This window comes from Rhinolophus hipposideros, assembly GCF_964194185.1.
Source record: "Rhinolophus hipposideros genome assembly, chromosome: 8".
NCBI classification, from domain to species: Eukaryota; Metazoa; Chordata; class Mammalia; order Chiroptera; family Rhinolophidae; genus Rhinolophus; species Rhinolophus hipposideros.
Genome location: NC_138054.1, coordinates 57704228 through 57723468, shown reverse-complemented (window position 1 = coordinate 57723468; position 19241 = coordinate 57704228). Strand labels below are relative to the sequence as shown.

General features: G+C 47.0%; 1 protein-coding gene across 1 annotated transcript; it reads right to left on the bottom strand.

The window, feature by feature from the left end:
- Positions 1-990: 990 nt before the first annotated feature.
- LOC308500542 (ribosome biogenesis protein NSA2 homolog) lies at positions 991-1783 on the bottom strand (the record flags this gene model as incomplete). The annotated part of the gene is made up of 1 exon (XM_081055594.1): positions 991-1783. The coding sequence occupies one exon, from the start codon at positions 1781-1783 to the stop codon at positions 1001-1003; it is 783 nt and encodes a 260-aa protein (XP_080911720.1). The 3' UTR covers positions 991-1000.
- Between the last annotated feature and the right edge of the window lie 17458 nt (positions 1784-19241).

Sequence of the window (19241 nt, the reverse complement as noted above, 5' to 3'; positions counted from 1 at the left end):
AGAAGAGTCTTCTGTACATAGTACACCACACATAACTGCTTGCTATTATTGTTATTTCTGGTACACAGTAAGCATTGCATAGTATTTTCTACAATTCTCATGAACATTACTGCTGTTAGCCGCAGAACCCCTTCAGCACACAGAGGGAGACACCCAGGAACTGAAGGGGTGACGGCATCTCAGGCTTTCAGAGCAGACCAGAGCCAGAGCCCGACACACCCAGTCTTGGTTTATCTCCTAGTCATGTGCTCTCAGGAGAATTGGCGTCACATCTGCCTCCTTCACTGCCTTGCTGTACGACACTGGGCAATCCTTTTCCCTCTCTGGGCTTGGGGGTCCCCATCCCTAATATGAGGAGTTGGACTGGATCGGTATTTCTCCCCTGAAACTGCCATACTATTTTCTTATCTCCATTTCCACTTACCTGTCTACTGTCATCCTAGTATTTTCTTTTAAATTCTTTCACTTGATAAACTTAGCTTCATCCTAAACAATAATCTCCATGAAATTACAGGTTTGAAATGGTAATTCTATTTTTCCAATACACATTAAAATAAACGTGTGCTTATTCAAATAAACAATGTTCCTCTGTCCATCCAGATGTGTCTCGCTTCCCTCAGGACGCCCAGCTCTGTGCCCCCCATTTAATCTGGGGGACAGGATGGGCAGCAGGAGCCCTGACCACTCTGCCCATGATGATGGGTTCCTCAAGGCGACCTGGAGGCCACCAGGCCCTGGTGTCCATTGCGCCATCACAGGGCCTTCTAGGGGAAGCTCAGCAATTTTCCATTTGCTTTAGTTTTTATTTTGTATTTTCTTTTTTTTTTTTTTTTTTTTTTTTTTTTAAATTGGGCCATTTTAATGTTCTTTACAATAGAATAAATAGTTCTCTTGACTGCAGACATGTAAGCTGTTTGGTACTCAGAAACATCACAGTAAAGGTGGTTTTCTTGATGTATAATCTTCAATAATTATAAGCAGTTACTTGTATGAACTGCTGTCAAACCAGTAAGACTGCATTTATGCATCCATCATTTTCAGGATTGTTGGTAACCTGGGCATATTTTCCCCAAATAACTTTGCCTCCTTGTGTCACAAGGCCCAACTCGCTCACGTTCACCTCAATGACTGTACCTTTGGTAATAACACCCAGAGTTGTATAAAGTGGGGATGAGGGATTCTTTTTTACACCAAGGATTGGCAGGCAAAAGGTAGCTTTCAGTTCAGGATGTGTTACATGTGCCTTCTTGAAACGTAAGCCCATTGGCCTAATGAATCTTTCATATTTAGGTGGTTTTCGAGTAAATCCATCTCCAACAAAGCAGACTTTAGTAACCATCCTCTTCCATGCTTTCTTCTTTCTCTTCCCTGTTCGAATAACTTTTAATACCTCTGTTTCTCCCTGGGCACGAACTTTGGGCAGAGGAACTTCCCATTTTCCCGCTTTTTCTTTACGTTTTTGTTTAATCATATTGGAAAGTACTTTAGCTCGGGACTGTCCCTCTCTGTCCAGTAGATAGGCAGGTACTGCTCCTTGTGGAGTCTTTTCATCATCCTTTTGTTTGGTGTTTCTCTTTTCATGCATCTTGATAGTCTTTTTCATCTGTATTTTCTCAGCATGGCGCTGTTTATGGTAGAGTTTAGCTTTGAGACCAATCATCTTTTTTGCCTTCTTTGAACGTTCGTGAGCCTCTCGACCTTCCTTCTTTCTCTTTTTCTCATGGTAATCCAAACGATATCCATAGTGCTTACGGTGTAACTCAATATGTTCGTTTTGTGGCATGGTTACGCCCGCGCAGACGCCAGGCGCAGTCCCCTGGGCGCAAAGAAGCTCTGAACTTGCGGGTCTCAGAAACGCGAGAGCCTACTCCATGCAACTGGCGACAGGAAAGGGTGTATTTTCTGATCAAAGTTTTACTTCACATAGTTTAAAGAATCAAATAGTTTTGCAAGGTTTGTTATGGAAAATTTAAGTCATTCACTCCCCACTTCCATTTTCTTCTCCCCAGAGGCAAACACTTTCAATCTTTTAGCTGATTCTTTTGGTATTTACCTCCTTATCATTAAATAACACACTTATTTCTACTTCTTGATCTTTTGGTTTTAGGCACTATTTTTTGACTTCCTACCACAAAGATGAAGATTTAGTGCTTTCTGTCTCTCTGTCTCTCTCTCTTACACACACAGACGCCAGCACCCCCAAGCACATAATATAGACAGACATCCACACACTAATTCTTCTGTGTGTCAACCCCGACCATCCTTTCAATATGGTTATGATTATGTGATTTTAAAATCTTTTTTATTTTTAAATTCTTTTTAATTGTGGTAAAATATACGTAGCATAAAAATTATCACCTTACCCATTTTTAAGTGTACAGTTCAGTGGCATTCATACTTTCACACCCATCCATCTCCAGAACTCTTTTCATCTTGTAAAACTGAACCTCTGTACCCATTAAACGCTAACTCCCGTTTCTCCTTTGCTCCCAGCCCCTGCCAACCACATTCTACTTTCTGTGTCTATGAATTTGACTACTCTAGGTACCTTATGTAAGTGGAATTATACAGTATTTACCCTTTTATGACTGGCTTATTTCACTTAGCATTAATCCTCAATGTTCATCCATGTTGTAGCATATGTCAGAATTTCCTTCCTCTTTAAGGATGAATATTATTCCATTGTATGTATATTTCACATTTTGTTTGTTCATTTATCCATTGATGGATGTATCCATTGATGGATGCTTCCATCTCTTGGCTATTGTGAATAATGCTGCTATGAACATGAATGTACAAATATCTCTTCAAGTCCCTGTTTTCAATTCTTCTGGGTATTTACCCAGAAGTGGAATGGCTGGGTCATATGGTATTTCCATTTTTAATTTTTTGAGAAACTGCCATACTATTTTCTATAGTGATTACACAATTTTACATTCCCATCAGCAGTGCACAAGGGTTCAAATTTCTCCACATCCTTGCCAACACTTCTTATTTTCTGTTTTATTTTTGGTTTTGATAGAAGCTATCCTAATGGGTATGAGGTGGAATCTCATTGTGGTTTTAATTTTCATTTCCTTAATTACTGATATCGAGCATCATTTCTTGTGCTTATTGGTCATTGTATATCTTCTTAGGAGAAATGTCTCTTTAAGTCCTTTGCCCATTTTTTAATTGAGTTGTTTGGGGGTTTTGTTGTTGTTGAGCTGCAGGAATTCTTTATATATTCTGGATATTAATCCCTTATCATATATATGATTTGCCAATATTTTCTCCCATTGTGTGAGTAGCCTATTCACTTTGTTGATTGTGTTCTTTGACACACAGTGTTTATTTTTGATGTAGTACAATTTATCTTTTTTTCCTTCGGTTGTCATATCTAGAAAGGATTTTTATGTGGTCAGAGCAAAATAAATGCCCTTCACAGTGTGCCATGATTAATATTTTTTCCTGGACAATGTTATGTTTTTCCTAGAATTAATAGTTAAATTCTTTTTCTTTTTTGCTTAGTTTTCTATGTATTCATTCCTCATTCTAAACTCTCCCTCATTTGTATAAATCTTCTCTTAATACAATCACCCATATTAAATATGCTACCAACTTACTCATCTGGAAGATGTCCCTGCAGATTTCTTCTGACTGTTCCCTTCTAGCCTGGTTGATAACAAGGCCAGCTGCTCAGTTCTCACTGTGGGTTCTCTCGTCACCACTAGCTGGGGCTTCTCTGTACTTTTTTCCTGCTTTGAATCTCTTGCTTCCTAGATCCCATGTCTTGCCCTTTCTATATTCACTACCTTATTTGGGGGAACATCTACCTGTAGCTTTCTAAATGGAGATATCTGAAGTAAAATTTTGGAGACTTTGCATTTCTAAAAGTGCTTCACATTTAATTGATAGTTTGACTACATATAGAATTCTAAGTTGGGAATAATTTTTCTCCTGAATTTTGAAGGCTTGCTCCATTGTCTTCTAATTTCTGTTGAAAAGTCCAATGCCATTTTGTTTTCTAAGCTTTTATAGAAATTCTGTTCTTTCTCTCCAGAAGCTTTCAGTTTCCTGTGTCCTGAGTGTGTCTTAGAGTAAATCTGTTTCCATTCATTGTGCTGGGCACGTAGCGGGTCCTCTCATTCTGGAAAGTCACCTTCAATTTGGAGAAATTTTTCTGGAACCTACCTTTATAGTGATTTCCTCACCTCCATTTTCTTTCTTTCTTTCTTTCTTTCTTTCTTTCTTTCTTTCTTTCTTTCTTTCTTTCTTTCTTTCTTTCTTTCTTTCTTTCTTTCTCTCTCTCTCTCTCTCTCTCTCTCTCTCTCTCTCTCTCTCTCTCTCTCTCTCTCTCTCTCTCTCTCTCTCTTTCTTTCTTTCTTTCCTTTCTGGATCTCCTTAATAATTCCAATATTGCCCCTCCTGGTCTGGTCTTCTACATTTCTTACATTTTTTTTTCACCTCTTTTTGTTCTTCATTCTGAAAAATTCCATTGACCCTCCATAGTTTTCTTTTTTCTCTTGTCATATTTCCAAGAATTCCTTTTTTGTTTGCTGACTATTCCTTTTTTATGGTATCTTGTTCTTTTTTCATGGATGTAATATTTTTTCTTATCTCTTTGAGGATGTTAATAATGTTTTGTTGTTGTTTCTGTTAAAGTGTTTATATCACCATGCATAGTGTCTGTTTCCTCCAAGTTCATGATTTTCTGTTTGTTGAAAAGATCAGCCACAAATTGGGAGGCTATATTACAGCACAAATAATGAACAAAACATTACTTACCCAGAATACATAAAGAACTCTTACAAATCAATAAGAAGACAAACAACCCAATTAAAAAATAGCAAAAGATACGAACAAGCAGAAGAAATATGAATGGAAAATGAATCTAAAGAAAAGATGCCCAACCTTATAGCAATCAGGAAAATGCAAATTAATACCACAATGAGATTTTTTTACACAAAGGGAGTCAGACAGTGTATGTGTTGGTGAGGATGTGAAGCAACAGGGATTCTTCTCTGCTCCTAAAGCAGTGAAAATTGCTACACATTTTGGAAGTTGTGATTTCATTACTAAGTGTAAATCCTAGAGAAACTCTTGCATAAAAGCACCAGGAGACCCATACAGGATGTTCATAATAACACCCTTTATAATGGCAAAATCCTGGAAACCAAGCTAATGTCCTTAGAAGAAAAATGAATTAATAAATTATGCCATGTCCATATAATGAAATCCTACACAGCAGTGGGAATGAATCAAATATGGCTGCAGCCAACTCTGAGATATAATGCTGAGTGAGAAAAGTTTGCTGCGGAAGACTACAAACAATATAGTCCAATATTTATAAGGCTTAAAAACAAGCAAAAATAATTTATTTTGGTTTAAGTTTTCATACATATGTGATACAAGTTTGGTTGTTTGTTTTCCTACTGAGGCAATGACTCACACAAAATTCAAAATAGTGGTTACTTTGGTAGGGATGGGGTGAGGGCATGAGATAAGGAAGAAGCACCCAGTATTAATCACAGGCTCACGTTTAAGTTGAGTCCAAAAGTGTCCAGTATTTATGTATGTCCAGGGTGGTCATACATCCAGTGTTCCCAGGACAGTCCTACATTATATCTGTTATCCCAACATAATTATTTATTACAACCCCTTTCTTTCTCAGAAAGGTCTTGATTTGGATAATAAATTATATGACTCGCCTATTTATTTCTTATAAAAATGCAATGTACATCTCTTTTGTCTGTATCTATTATTGTGTAATATATGTAATTTTTGCTGCTGGAGCCAAGGCCTAAACACAGTCTAATAGGATGTTTGTGGTTTGGCCCTTGCAGTCTTCTGAATCAAACTGAGTATCCATTTTGGAGACCTCAGATGAACCCCTCTGGCCATTCTGACTTTCCTATACCTAGTCCTCACTCCCCACCCTACACTGGGTCCCACTTGCCCTCTTCTCCACTTGTTAGTCTATGTGGGGCCATCCTCTAGGGTCCCTGAAAATTTGCTTGCAATCCAGACCCACACAGGGTTACTGACATCCCCTCTGTGCCAGGCTTTGTGCCGGGGCATGTTGGGGGCCCAGCCTGGGCCCTACCCTTGAGGAGCTGTCAAGGGTCAGGGGGAGATGGATACTGTGGCAACGCAGAGGAGCAGGGCAGTGACGCAGCCAGGGTGATGGCACTGCAGGGGAGAGAACATAGCCCAGCCCAAGGACCAAGGGAAGATGCCTGGAGCTGGGTGGGAAAAGCAGGGAAGAGGACTCCAGACAGAGAGAACAGCACGCAGAGAGACATGGGGTGGAAAAGAGCCGCTGGGCTCAGGGAGGGCAGTTCACACCGTTCAATCTAAGTAGAGCACAGAGCACAGAGAAGCACAGCGGCAGGAAACAAGAAGCACAGCGGCAGGAAACAAGACCGGGAAGGGTGATTCCTGGGGACCTTAAAGGCCAAGCCTAGGATCTTGGGCTGTATCCTGAGGGCAGTGAGGAGGCACTGAAAGCATTAAAGCAAGGCCAAGAGAACTTTGAAGTAAGGAAGAGTTGTATCAAATGAGCTTAAGAAGGAAATTGGGGAGAGATAGAGAGACAGGAGGCAAAGCAACAGAGAAATTTTACTATTCTGCTTAGTTTTGGAAGCCCACTTCCCGCCAGCCTCCCCTCCCCATCCTGCACCCACCACCCACACACCTATGCATATACACACACTAGGAGATCTCAGTAGCTCAACGGCCTTGTGCACAGGCACTGGTGTAGGACTTTCTAGGTTCAAATCCCAGCCTTGCCACACATCTTACCAGTGTAACCTTGGGCAAGTGGCTCAATCTCTCTGTGCCTTCAGTTTCCTACTCTGTAAAATGAGGTTGAGGACTGTATCTGCCTCATGGATGCTTGATTAAATCATAAAGGGCCTAGAACACGGTAAACTCTCAATGAGTGTGAACCATCTCTGTTATTGGGACAGGTACCACCCCCTCTCCTCCAAGCCAGAGGGGACTATGGCTGAGAAGAGAAGGTTTTACCGCAGAGACTAGCCTTGTGGCCCAGGGTCCAGCACAGGGGACGTGTTCCCTACCAGTATTCATACCCAGATGCCAGGACTCTGGCGTGTTGCTGCTGTGCCCTGGGCAGCCACAGCAGTGTCTCAATAAATCTTTGCTTAGTGAATGAAGGAATGAAATTCCGTGACTTCCAGGTACCCCACTTGAAGTCTCTCCTCTGTCCTTGCCTGGAGTGGATGTGGAAGGTTGAATGTGCATAACGATATATGTCAGTGCACTCCCTAAAGCACCATCACCCTGCCTTTTGCCCCCCTTCACAGCTAACAGCTTCTTGGTCAAGTTCCCTGTAGGTGAAGCATTGCTGCCTCTTTTTTACAGGTGAGGACACAGAAACTCAGAAAAGTGTGACGCCTGCCCAAAGACACACAGCCAGGATATATGACTAAGCTCAAGACGCCTGGCTTCCGCTGCCCCACAGCTGTCTGAATATATTACAGAATCTCAGGACAACAGAGCTGGGAGACCTTCAGAGAGGACATCTTGAATGTGGGACTTTAATCACAGAGTTCTTTCTTCAGTAAAAATGTGTGTGAAACCTCAAGATATAAAATCTATCAAAGAGGAGTATATTAGTCATGCTAGTCTAGGTTCTGCTGAGGTAACAAATAAATCCTGAAATCTCACGGGAGCAACACAATATAAGTGTATTTCTCGCTCACACAAATACAAAGTGGGTCAGTGGCTCTCCTAAACATGTCTCCTTTATGTGACCACTCAGGGATGCAAGTTCCTTCCATCTTACAGGGCCACTGTATAACGTAACTTCAGTGTATTGTCACTGAGGGAGGCAAAGAAAAGAGCAAAGAGTGTCACACTCGTGATTTGAAAGCTGGACCTGGGGAAAGTGTGCATCACTTCTGCCCACACTCGACGCTCTGTTCAAAGAATCCAGTTACTGGCCTTGGTCACCTCTGCAAGTTAGGTAGGACACACCGTCTTCCTGTGGGCCCAGAAAGAAGAAGTCAGACTGGTGAACCTGTAGTCACACCAAGTGCTTCTGTTGAAGGTTGGAGAGGAATCCTAGAGCCCCATCGTTGGCAGCATTCTACTCAAGCCCCCTCCCCAAATGGGGAACATAGTTTGAAAATCTCCACTTGAGTCCAGCAGCCTAAGGCCCAGAGATGGGCAGGATTTGTTCAACCTCACTCAGAGAGTGCCAGGACAAGTGTTCCTCAGGGTCCTGGGAGGCGCCGATGGGGCTGGGGGAGCCCTGAGCCAAGGCCCAGGTCAGGCCTGGGGCAGTTTCATGTTTCCTTTAAATCTGAGTTCTGTCTGCTCCTAGCTGTCTTGCTGAATTCTTAAAGGCAATCAGTCTGGCGTGGAGGTGTCTTAGTTTTAAGCTTTCCTATCATAATCTCTTAAACCCTTGGCGCCAACTCCTGCTGTTTTCCTGCAGTGCCCAGAATAGCCTGAAACACTCAGCTCCCCTAGGTCAGGGATTTCAGGAGCCTGAGGTCCCACTGGAACCTGCCAGGAACGCTTCCTCTACCTGGTAACTGGGCCACAGCCTGTTAGGACCCGGACGTGAGGCTGGGGGTCTAGGTAACAACAGCCACTGCTGTTCCCCCCGTGGCTGTGGCTTTCAGACCCAGAGCTTCTCTCCTGGAATGTCAAGGAGGTGGCTTCCCAGACCCAGACAGGCCAGGCTTCTCCCAAACAGTATCCGCCCTGCTGTCTCCTCTCCCCAGATCCAAAGAAAGACCCTATCCCACCCTAGGGTCTCCCTGCTCCTGCTGCTTCCCTGGGTGGTGGTTGAGGGCTGAGGGGACCCAGAACCAGCCTGGGAGCCCAGGGACAAGGAGCTGACTCAGAAAGGATGGACCATTTTTACTCCACTCACTTTGGATAAGGTCATTCACCTCTCTGAGGCTCCATTCCCATACTTTCACAATAGGCAGAATGATCCCATCTGTCAGACGCGTCCAAAGGATCTCATGAGATGGCGTCAGTGCTGTCAGAGTGGGCACCAGGGGGAGACCTAGGAGGCTCCTTGGGTGGAATCCTCCCAGGTAGGCCCTGAGCTCAGCAAATGCTGGTGAATGCTGGCTCTTACTATTTAAGGACAAGGCTGCCAAGGGCTCCTAGAGCAATGTCTTGGGGTCCGGCCAAGGGGCAGGGTCTTGCTGGACCCAAGGTGGTCTGAAAGCATGAGTGGCAAGAAGGAACCAGGAATCAGCCCAAGAGTTCCCCTTTCACCCCGGACCCTCCACCTACGAGCTCAGTAGACAACACATCACTCATCTTCCCCTCCAGGTGTGAGTTCTAGCCGGAAGTGGTGGCCTAGTTTCCAAGGCCCTGCTACCAGCGCCTCCAGCCTGTCTCTGAGGAGACGTCCTCCCAGCCTCAGGCCAGAGCCAGCCAGCCCACGCTGGGGACTGTCTCTAGTATGTGTGCAGTTCAGCACCTCCGTGTGTGATCCCACTGTTGGGTGATGTTGCTTGTTTCTACATGATTGTACCTTTGTGTATGTTCAGGTGCACGAAGGCTGATTATTTCTGCAAGCGTGTGATTCCGTGTGGGTAGCTGTGTCTCCGTGTGCTGGGATGGATGCTGTAAGTGTGAGTGTGTGTGTGTGTGTGTGTATGGTGTATGAGAGTGTGCAAACTCACAGATGTCACGTTCTTGCTTGCCTGAGTGTAAGTACATGGTGTCTTGGTGAGGGGATCATATATGTGTGCCTGTGCCTTTGTGTAGTGGGGCCTTTGGGTGTCTAGGTGTACCTATTTCTGTGCGGTTGCATGTTTCTGAATGTGCTGCTGCGTGTTTGGGGGGGATTGTGTGCTTGTGCAAAACTATTAGGTGCCCAGGCCAGAGTGGAGACAGACACGTATGTAACCACAATAATGTGTGATTGGGCTGTGAGCGAGGCCACGGAGCCATGGGGTTGCACAGGAAGGCGGAACAAACTCCGCTTACAGGGAAAAGGGAATCTTCCCAGAGGAGTGTGGGGGAACCTTTAGGCGAGCGAGTACGCCCCGTGAAGGCGCAGAAGTTGGAAAGGGCATGTTGGAACAATGTTGTAAAAGCATCCGCACTTCAGGGGACTTAGAGAGGTCAGATATAGGACAGGAGAAGGAAGAGTACGGTCATGACTCCTGTGGGGCTTCCTCGAGGGTCCGAGGTCTGGTCTCGGGAACCGAAAGGGAGGGGAGGCCGGGGTAAGGAGAGAGAACAGGAGGCAAACACCTCCTCTTTCCTCACGTCAGCTGGGCCAGCCCTGCCTCGGGTTTTGAGGGAGATGGATGGTGCAGCTCCTGCATTGTTCTCAGCCTGTTATCATCATTCTCTGTCCTGGTGGTTATGGCCTGTGCACCCGACCAGACCCTGGGGTGGGGCTGGAGTGATGGGGGTGGGGAGCAGTCTGTGACAGGAATCCTTGGGACCTGCATCATTGCTGCTGGCTCTGCCGCCCTCGTACTAACGATGGAGATGAGAATAGCCCGTGTGGGTTTAGGGTCCAGCATGCGTCACCACGCATGGTGCTCTATGTTTTAGAGTAGTGGGTAAAAATAAGGACTCTGGAGCCGAAAGATTCAAATCCTGACTCTACCACTCATTCATTTGTGACTGTGAGCTTGTCACTTACCCTCTGTCTGTCTCAGTCTCCTGACCTATATCAGGGAGATGAGAATAGGAGCGCTGATGCCTGCTGATCGTGTTGATGCATGCGTAAATGACACTACGTGTAGATACTTAGGACAGCACCTGGCATGGTAATGAAAGGTTATGGAAGCATTCACTGTTCTATGTGTTTATTATGTCTGTGTTCTTACAATGATCAGATGAGGTCCACATTATTTCCTTCACTTCAAGAACACAGGCTTTGGACTCACACAGTCCTGAGTCTGCATCCTGACTCTGAATCTACCTCCAGTGTGTGACCTGGGCAAAGACTGAGCGGGGTCTCCCCATCCATGAAATGGGGCTTTGTCAGGAACAAGTGCCATGACACATGCAAGGCTCTTAGGCCAATGCCTGGCACAGGGTTAACACTGACAGGTCGTAAAAGATAAGGAAAGAGAGAATCAACGTGGTGAAGATGCTTGACCAAGGTCAGAGTTAGTAAGCGGCAGGGCTGGGATCAGCATGGTGGGTCAGACTGAAAGCCAGGCACCTCCAGCCTGCCAAGCTACCTCTACCCTGGGCGTGGTTTCCCCATCCGCAAGCTGAAGAGCTGGATGGAGAGGGCCTGCTGGGTGGGTCAGTGGGATGGAGGGCACTAGGCTGAGGCTGCAGGGCGACAGACACCAGTTGCAAACCTGAGCGGGAATGGCAGAAGCTCAAAGCACCAAAGCCCAAACCAGGACCAGAAGCATATTGCTGTGGCCCCAGTCATCTTCTCTCCTGCTCTCCCACTGCCCCTACCCAGAGATCCTTTCCTGAACCTGGCCCCTCAGAACCTACTCCATAGCAGCTACCCCGCAGTGGGAAGTCACCTGTCTCCCCAGTTCTAGCATCCTCTCTGCTCGAGAATCCTCTCTAAGCCACTTGCCCTATGACCGTGGGCAAGACTCAACCTCTCCCAGCTTTGGTGGGCTCACCTGTTCACCACATGAGTTCATCGCTGGTGAGAAGGCCTGATGTGTATGTCGATGGCTCGTGCTTATTGAGTGTCTGCTCTGTGCCAGGCTCTTTTCCAGGCCCTTACCTCCGTTTATTAAGTTAATCTTCCCACCAACCCTGTAAGCGGTATACTGTTCCCCATTACCCTATCCTTCCCAGGATGGAAAAAATCCCACCTCATTTATCCCATAGTGAGGGACAAATGAGATAATGGAAGAAAATTATTTTGCATAGGGCTGGGCACCTGGTCAGTGCTATATATATATTTGTTGTTATTATTCCCAGAACTTCAAACTTCAACATGCCAGGACCTTGTGCTCTTCTAGGAAAGTGGAGGGCAGGAAGCAGGCATTATTATTACATTTGCTGTATTCATTCATTCATTCATTCACCTAGCCAGCACCCATCCAATGACCAGGTCTGGACCAGGAGTTCTGGGGCCCCAGCAAGAGGCTGGGGGCTCCCAGCTTGACTCGAGTAGAAAACCCAGCAGCTTCCAGGGGCCACATGGCCTGTAGGGACTGGGGAATGTGACTCAATCCAGTAGATTGTTACACGGCAGGGGTGGGGACCCAGAGACATCAGATCTTTTGATTTTTCAAAAAAAGCTGAACATCTAGATTTTTTAATGAAGTTTCCTCATCCTTTTTTTTTTTTCTCATTGTTGGCAACCAATTTGATTAAAACAAGCAAGCAAACAAACTACTATATAGGTTTTGTCCTGCCCACCGAGTGTTTGAACCTACTGGGAAATTGAGGCCTGGAGATATGAGGGAACCTGCCCAAGGTCACACACAGCTGGGGGCAGAGCTGGGATTTAGACCCAGGACTTCTGAGTCTGTGTCCCCTTCCCCAGGTTCAGAACATGTAGAATTGGTGGGATTAGGTCATTAGCCCTCCAGTGGGAATCTGTCCCCTGAGAGACGCCACTGAGACTCAGAGGGTTGCTGCTCTAATGCGGGAACCCCAGGCAGTGGGGAAGGACAGGCAGCCCTCCCTCCCTCCAGTCACACTGAGAAATAAGATACTGTGGCCCCACCCACACTTCCGGCTGGCACACACACCTGCGCTGGAGTGTACAAAGTTCCTAAGGGCAGAACTGGGGATAGCGCTCGGAGTCATAGGAATTCCAGCTTCCTCATTCCCTGAGAAGCTCCAACCAGCAGGTGTGTGTCCAGAAGCTGGGGCGATCATGGTGGCCAGGGTAGGGCTGGACCCAGCAGACTGGACAATAGTCAAAGCCCTTGGACACCACTGAATAATGTGTTCCAGTCCTCCAATGGCACAGATGTGATATGAGCCAGTTCCAGTTACTCTCTGGGCCTGTGTTGCAGGGTACATGGTTCCAGGGCTATGTGATAGAGAGAGAGCAAATGTGGCAGCTCCATGGCTCTGAGTATCAGGCCCAGTCTGAAGAAGGAGATTCTGTTCCTAGAAAGGGAACACTGTTCCTAGAAACTCTTGCGGGCTTGGGCCAGGGGCAAGTTTGCCCCTCAGCTCGAGCCTTCCTACACTGTGAGGTGCCCCGCTGGAAGGGAACCCAGAACACAGCTCGTCCTCCCCTCCCCTCCACAGAGACACTGACATTCATTTGGCTTCTAGTTGTACATGCTGGGACAGGCCACTCACCCCTCTATTGCTAAGCAGCTATGATGACATAAACACTTTTTCTGGGTGCCTGCTGCCTGGCTTCCTTTCAGAAGGCAGCATGGTAGAGCGGAAAGAGCTCTGCCACTGTGTGACTCCAACAAGTTACTTAGCCCCTCTGAGTCTCAGTTTCTCTATCCGTAAATTGGGGGTAATAATACCTCCCTTGCTCTTTGTAAAGATCAAATGCACATAAAGGATCCATCCCATGCTTAGCAGATAGTAGGTGCTCAGTCAGTGACAGTTCCATTCTGCCAGGAGGCTACACACCCAGAGCCTCCAGGAGCCAGGCACTTGACCTCAGCTGAGTTAATTTTCCTGTCCCACACTTCACATGGCAGACTCTAGATGGGTAATGCCGACTCCAATTACCTGCCAGTAACAGAAGGCACTGTTAGATATCAGATATCCCCAGAATCCTGAGAGCCAACGTCAGGCTCGAGGCTCCAGCTCCCTGTGCCTCATGGAGCAGTCCTTTGGGGAGAGACCTGCCCGGCAGACCGGGTCTAGTGGACGGCCAGGAAGAGCCTGATCTGAGAGGCCATCCACGCCACCTGCTACCCACAGCCAGTCAGTCCCCAGTCCAGCCAGGCCTCCTGCTCACCCTCCTGATTCTACTGTACAATCAGTTGTACTGATTCTACAACTCTCTGCCCATGTTGTCCATTCTGGGCCAGGTGCCCACCCTCCCTCACCTGAATAATTGTACAACTTCCTCATTGTGCTCTCTGCTTCCTTTCTCTCCTGCCACGGTCCTTCCTCCCACCCAGCCAGAAGGGTCTTTCTAAACATAGCTATGACCTTGTTGCTCTACCATCTAATACCCTGTCATGGTCCCAACCACCCTTTAACCCTCGGCCGGGCATTCAAAACCCTTCTCAGGTTGGGCTTTACTATGTTTTCTCCCTTTACTGCTTGAAGATCTCTCTCTAGGAATCCTACCTTCTGTGTCACCTTCTTACTTCCATGCCCTTTTACACCTCTGAGTCTTTGCATATGCTGTGCACCTTTCCTTTTATTCATTCTTTGTTTGCCTAATATTTGAGGCTACTGTTTATAGGCACTGCTTAGGCACAGAGGTATAAAAGCAAACAGAAAGGAAAAAGACCCTGTCCTCATGGATCTTACCTAGTGGGAGAGCCAAAACATAAACAAGCAAATTTATAGTACATCAGATGGCAATAAGGACCATGTTCAAAAACGAAAGCAGAAAACGGGGGCTGGAAGTGCTGAGGCAAGGAGGATGCTAGAATTTCACCCAGGCTGGCCAGGGGAGATCTTGCTGGGCCCATCCCAGGAACTTCCCACCTTGGAAGAAGCCAATGCACTTGAGGGTCAGGGGCTGAATTTGGGTCATTCCAGGAGGGATTCCTGGAGGAAGTGTCCTTGAAGAATGGGTGGTCACTATACAGGGTGTGAGAGTCCCAGTAGGGGGGTTCTTGATGGAACCTGGGAGTTAATTCACTCTTGACCCATTGGATACCAGGAAGGGGGCAGACCTCACCCCAAGATTGGGCCTTGAACCCAGACTACTGGTCCAGGCACCTCATCTCTAGGAGCTCCTCGTCTCCCACCAGATCCCGTTCTCCTGGATCAAGAACTGTGGGGATGAGCCAGAAAGGGAGAGCACATGAAGCAGGATCACGACCTAAGCAAAGGCCTGGTTCCCAGACTCTGCGTGGCCTGTGGGGAGGGGAGGTGCACATGGTAGACACTGGCCTGGGGCAACTCTGCCAGCCCCCAAAGTGGCCAAGGAGCAGGGCTTGTGGCCAAGTTGCCACAGCTCACTCTGACTAATTTACGAACTTAATTTGTCCCATGCACCACGTTGACATTCGGAATTAGGCCGCTGTGGGGGGGCCCCTCACCTGGTTCCTCCTCCTTAATTCTGCCTGTGCTTAGGCAAACTGGGCCCTGAGGTATTTCTGTGCTGCTGATTTGTGCCCGAGGCCTCTGGAGATGGGGTGGTTCAGTTGCTATTTGCAGAAAGCCCCTGGGGCTGGGAAATGTGACCTAGTATAGTTGCTTATTCCTGGGCTCAGAACAAGTTCACTGTCCCCATTTTACAGGTATGGAAGGCAAGGCCCAAGGTTACACAGTGAGTTAGCAGCGGACAACACAGCACTGCTGCATATCAGCTGGAACACTTTCCACTACCTCCTCCAGCTCAGGATTTTGTCAACAAGTCCCCCCAGTCAAGAGGAGGATGTTCACATCTCCTCTCCAATAGGGACCGGTGGTAGGAGGAGCAAGCTGGGGGGCGGAGTGAGGACCCCATTGGCCCAGGCGCTGATGGGAAACTGGGCTCTCCTCAGAAATATGTACAATGGGGGTCTGGAGAAAGCAGAGTCCTGCTCTTTCTGAGCTCCTGGCATGCACTCTGTGCTAGGCACAAACTCCCTCTCATTTCCTCAGGGAGTTACATTACTGTTTGAAATAAGCATAAGTCTCAGTTTTTGGAGGGACATAAAACCATATCTATGGAAAGCAATCTAGAAAGAAATATCCCAAATGTGCTCCCCTTTCAGAAATGTAGGGACCGAGAGACCTGTCACAGAGGGCACTCAAGCAGAGGCTGGGCTGCCCCTGGTGATGGTACCAGGTCTAGAGTCTGAGTCTGAATCCCAGGCCACTGATTCATTCATTCATCTGCTCATTCAACAATCATTTATTTAGCACATGCTAGTGTCATGCTCTGTGACAGGCACATGGGTGTAGCACTGAGTAGAGATGGGTCCCTGCACTGATTGAGTTGACAGACTAGTGTAGAAAACAGTGTTGTGGTCTGAAGTGCTTTGAAGAACAATGAAGCACGTTAGGCTGCATGGGAGCCTTGTAGCTGGGTGGTCAGCAAGGCCTTTTTAAGGGACATCTGAGCACCCAATTAAAGGGAGGGAGGGTGCCTCCTAATACACAGGAAGAATGTCCAGGCACAGGGAACAGCCAGCCCAGAGCCACGTCTGCATTGCCCCTCATCCCTTACGACTGCCTCCACTCCCCAGCCCTGCCACAGAGCAATGCTGGGGGGTCTAGGGGGCATTTTTGTTGAAAATAACCACGGGGATCCATGGAGATCCCCCCGTTTTAGGAGCTGATTTCCCCAGTATGTGACAGTCATACCAGCAGGGGTGCACAGGGTGATTTTAGGAGGTACATGGATAAGCATCGCCTTATTTTCACAGTAATGTATTTATTTTAAAATGTGTTTAGAAAAAAAATAACAAGTGCATCAAACCTGGTATTATTGCCAAGGGTTTGTTTACTTCAATTAAAAATAGAAGAGTACACACACGTAGAGAGAGAACGTTAACAATTATCGAATCTTAGAGGAGGAGATAGAGTGTTCATTTTCTAGTCTTTCACCTTTTCTGGGTAATTGAGGAATTTCAGAGTACAAAATTGGTGGGGGGAATAAAACTGAAAAGTTCCCCCTTGAATTCCTTTCTAAAGACTGTCCTGTTTGCTCTGTAGTAAAACATAGGGGTTACAAGTACAGACTTGGGAGCCTGACTGCCTCAGCAAGGCTCTGGGCTGGGGCTTTGCAGTTCTTTGTACTCAGTTTCTCCATCTAAAAAGTAAGATAGTGGTAATATCTATAATGCATCGTCAAGTTGTCCTGAGGCTCTGATGAGTTAATAGGTTAAGTCACCAGAACAGTGTCCAACCAGAGGTGGTACCCCATAGACACTGGCTGTGCTATGGTTGGCCCACTCCTTGGGGAACTCTTGGCAGGGTCATTAATGTGGGTCTTGGTGGAAAACTATCTGATGCTTGGCGACAGCCCTGCATTGCAAAGGGCTTCAAGTCCCACCTCCTCTCTTGCTGACGAAAACACACACACACACACACACACACACAACTGAGCCAATTCTGCACAGAATGCATTTTTATAACTTAGTCAGATTTATTAGTACTTCTATTGGGCTGTTAATTTTTTATTTCAACCTTTAAAATATAATAACATTGTTTTGTTTTCACTGTTCATTGTTAAGATTAAAGTCTACTTGAGGCAAGTCATGCTGGTTTTCCATTTGCAGGAATAATGAAAAGTTTCCTTTTAAAATAAAGTTGAAGAAGTGACTCGATCTCTGAACTACCTTCACAATATTTCTGTAACTCTAAAGCTGTTCTAAAATAAAAAAAATATTTTAAAAACACAGGTTCAATATTTTAAAAACGTTTTTACAGAAAAGAGAGTTGATTAAAGGAAAATATTAAATACTGGCTCTGGAGATTTGCAGAGACCGATGGGTGGGAAACACTACTTGGCTGGGAACTAGTTTGATCAGCTTGCTTTCCTCCCAACCCTGATCAACTATCTTCACATGACGGGGCTTCAGGGCGAGGGGAGGGGAGAGGAAGAACTGTGGATGACGTAGCAGAGAGCGCTTTGGGGGCAGGCACAGCCTGTGGGGGGGGGGTGTCTCTGTGTCTCTGCCAGGTCCCTCTCAGAGTTATGACGGAAGTGAATCTCACGACAGGTTAAGGGATGGTGAAACACCCTGAGACTAGCAACAGTGGGTAGCACTTAGTGCCTGAGTGGCTAGGCAGACAGCCCTTGCTGGAGTCCCCTGAGGACAGAGGTTCTGGGAGAGGGCCACCTGACAGGAACTGTGGCCTTCTGAGGAACACAACCTGCCCACCGGAGGGGGGCCAGGGAACAAAGCCCCAGCCTCTCTTTCTTCCCACCCTCTGAGCCCCTGCTGCTGCTTCCCACTGGCTGAACCAACCAGAAGTCAGAGGGCAAGGGAACTCACATGGTGCAGATGGGGAAGCAGAGAGAAGGGCAGAGCGTGTACCTGCAAGGACAAAAGGAGCCTAGTCCAGTCCCGGGCAGTTTGAGGTGGGAGGGCTGCTGCAGACATTCAGCAGATTTGGAAAGAGCCTGGAAGACAGAGTCAGACTGCGCATGCTTCACACCTACTGTGTCATACAGGACAGTCATGTCCCCCATCTGTCATTGGGGGAGCACACACTCCCTCCAGGAGTGCGGAGAAGCTAGGCACACATTAGGAGGCTTGCTGGTCCAACCAGAATATCACCTGCCCTTTCCAAGACAGGACAGAGCCCCTTCCATTTCCTCCCTGCTCCACAGGCCCAGCTGGCTCCTCACCGCCCCTCTGCTCTGGAGGCTGTAATGTCCTGGGGACTGTAATGTCCTCGCACAGCTCATCGTTGGTCCTGTCATCACCAGTTTGCTCACTTCAAACCTCCTTGCTGTCTCAGATCCCACCATACCACTTCTCACCTCATCCCGGTACAGACCAGGAGCAGAAACTCAGAGAGGGGAGCAGCTAGTCCGAAGCCACAAGACAAGTTAGTGACAGGTCAGTGGGTTTAAAGAGGCCTAGTTGGCCAGGACATGAGCAGGGAGGTCGTTTCCCCGGAACCAGACTGATTTCCTGGCCTGCGGGCCTCCCCAGGAGGCAGGGAACCCTGGTCAAAGCTTCGGGCTATCTATAATTTTCCAGCCTAATTAAACACCTGCAAATCCTTTTGCTACTAATGATGTAGAGGGAGCTCCAGGGAATATTTGAAGGAAAAAAAATAATCACTCAAATTGAAAGAATAAATAAGCGCAGTCCTGTAGGAGTATAGGTGCCTGGGGGAGTTTCTGTGATTTTAACAATCTATCTCCATCAGGCCATCTCTTCCCATTTTTTTATGGACTCTTGATGTCCTCTTGATCTTAAGTAAAGGGATTGCAAAAGTACCGTCAAGTCCCCTTTCCTCCTATGGCCTGCTGGGCCCAGCAGGGGAAGCCCTGCTTCCAATCCCTGCCCGTGCTGAGTGGCTGTGTGGCCTTGGGCAGATGCCTGCCCTCTCTGGGCCCCGTCTTCCCCACTGTATAAAGGAATAATGGTCCCTCTCCTGTTGTCCTCATCCTGTCAGTCCAGGAGAAGAGAAAGCACGTGGACCTAGCCATTCTTATCTCTCTCCCCACTTTCTGACAGCCCGAGCATACTCCGGCCTCATTGAACTTC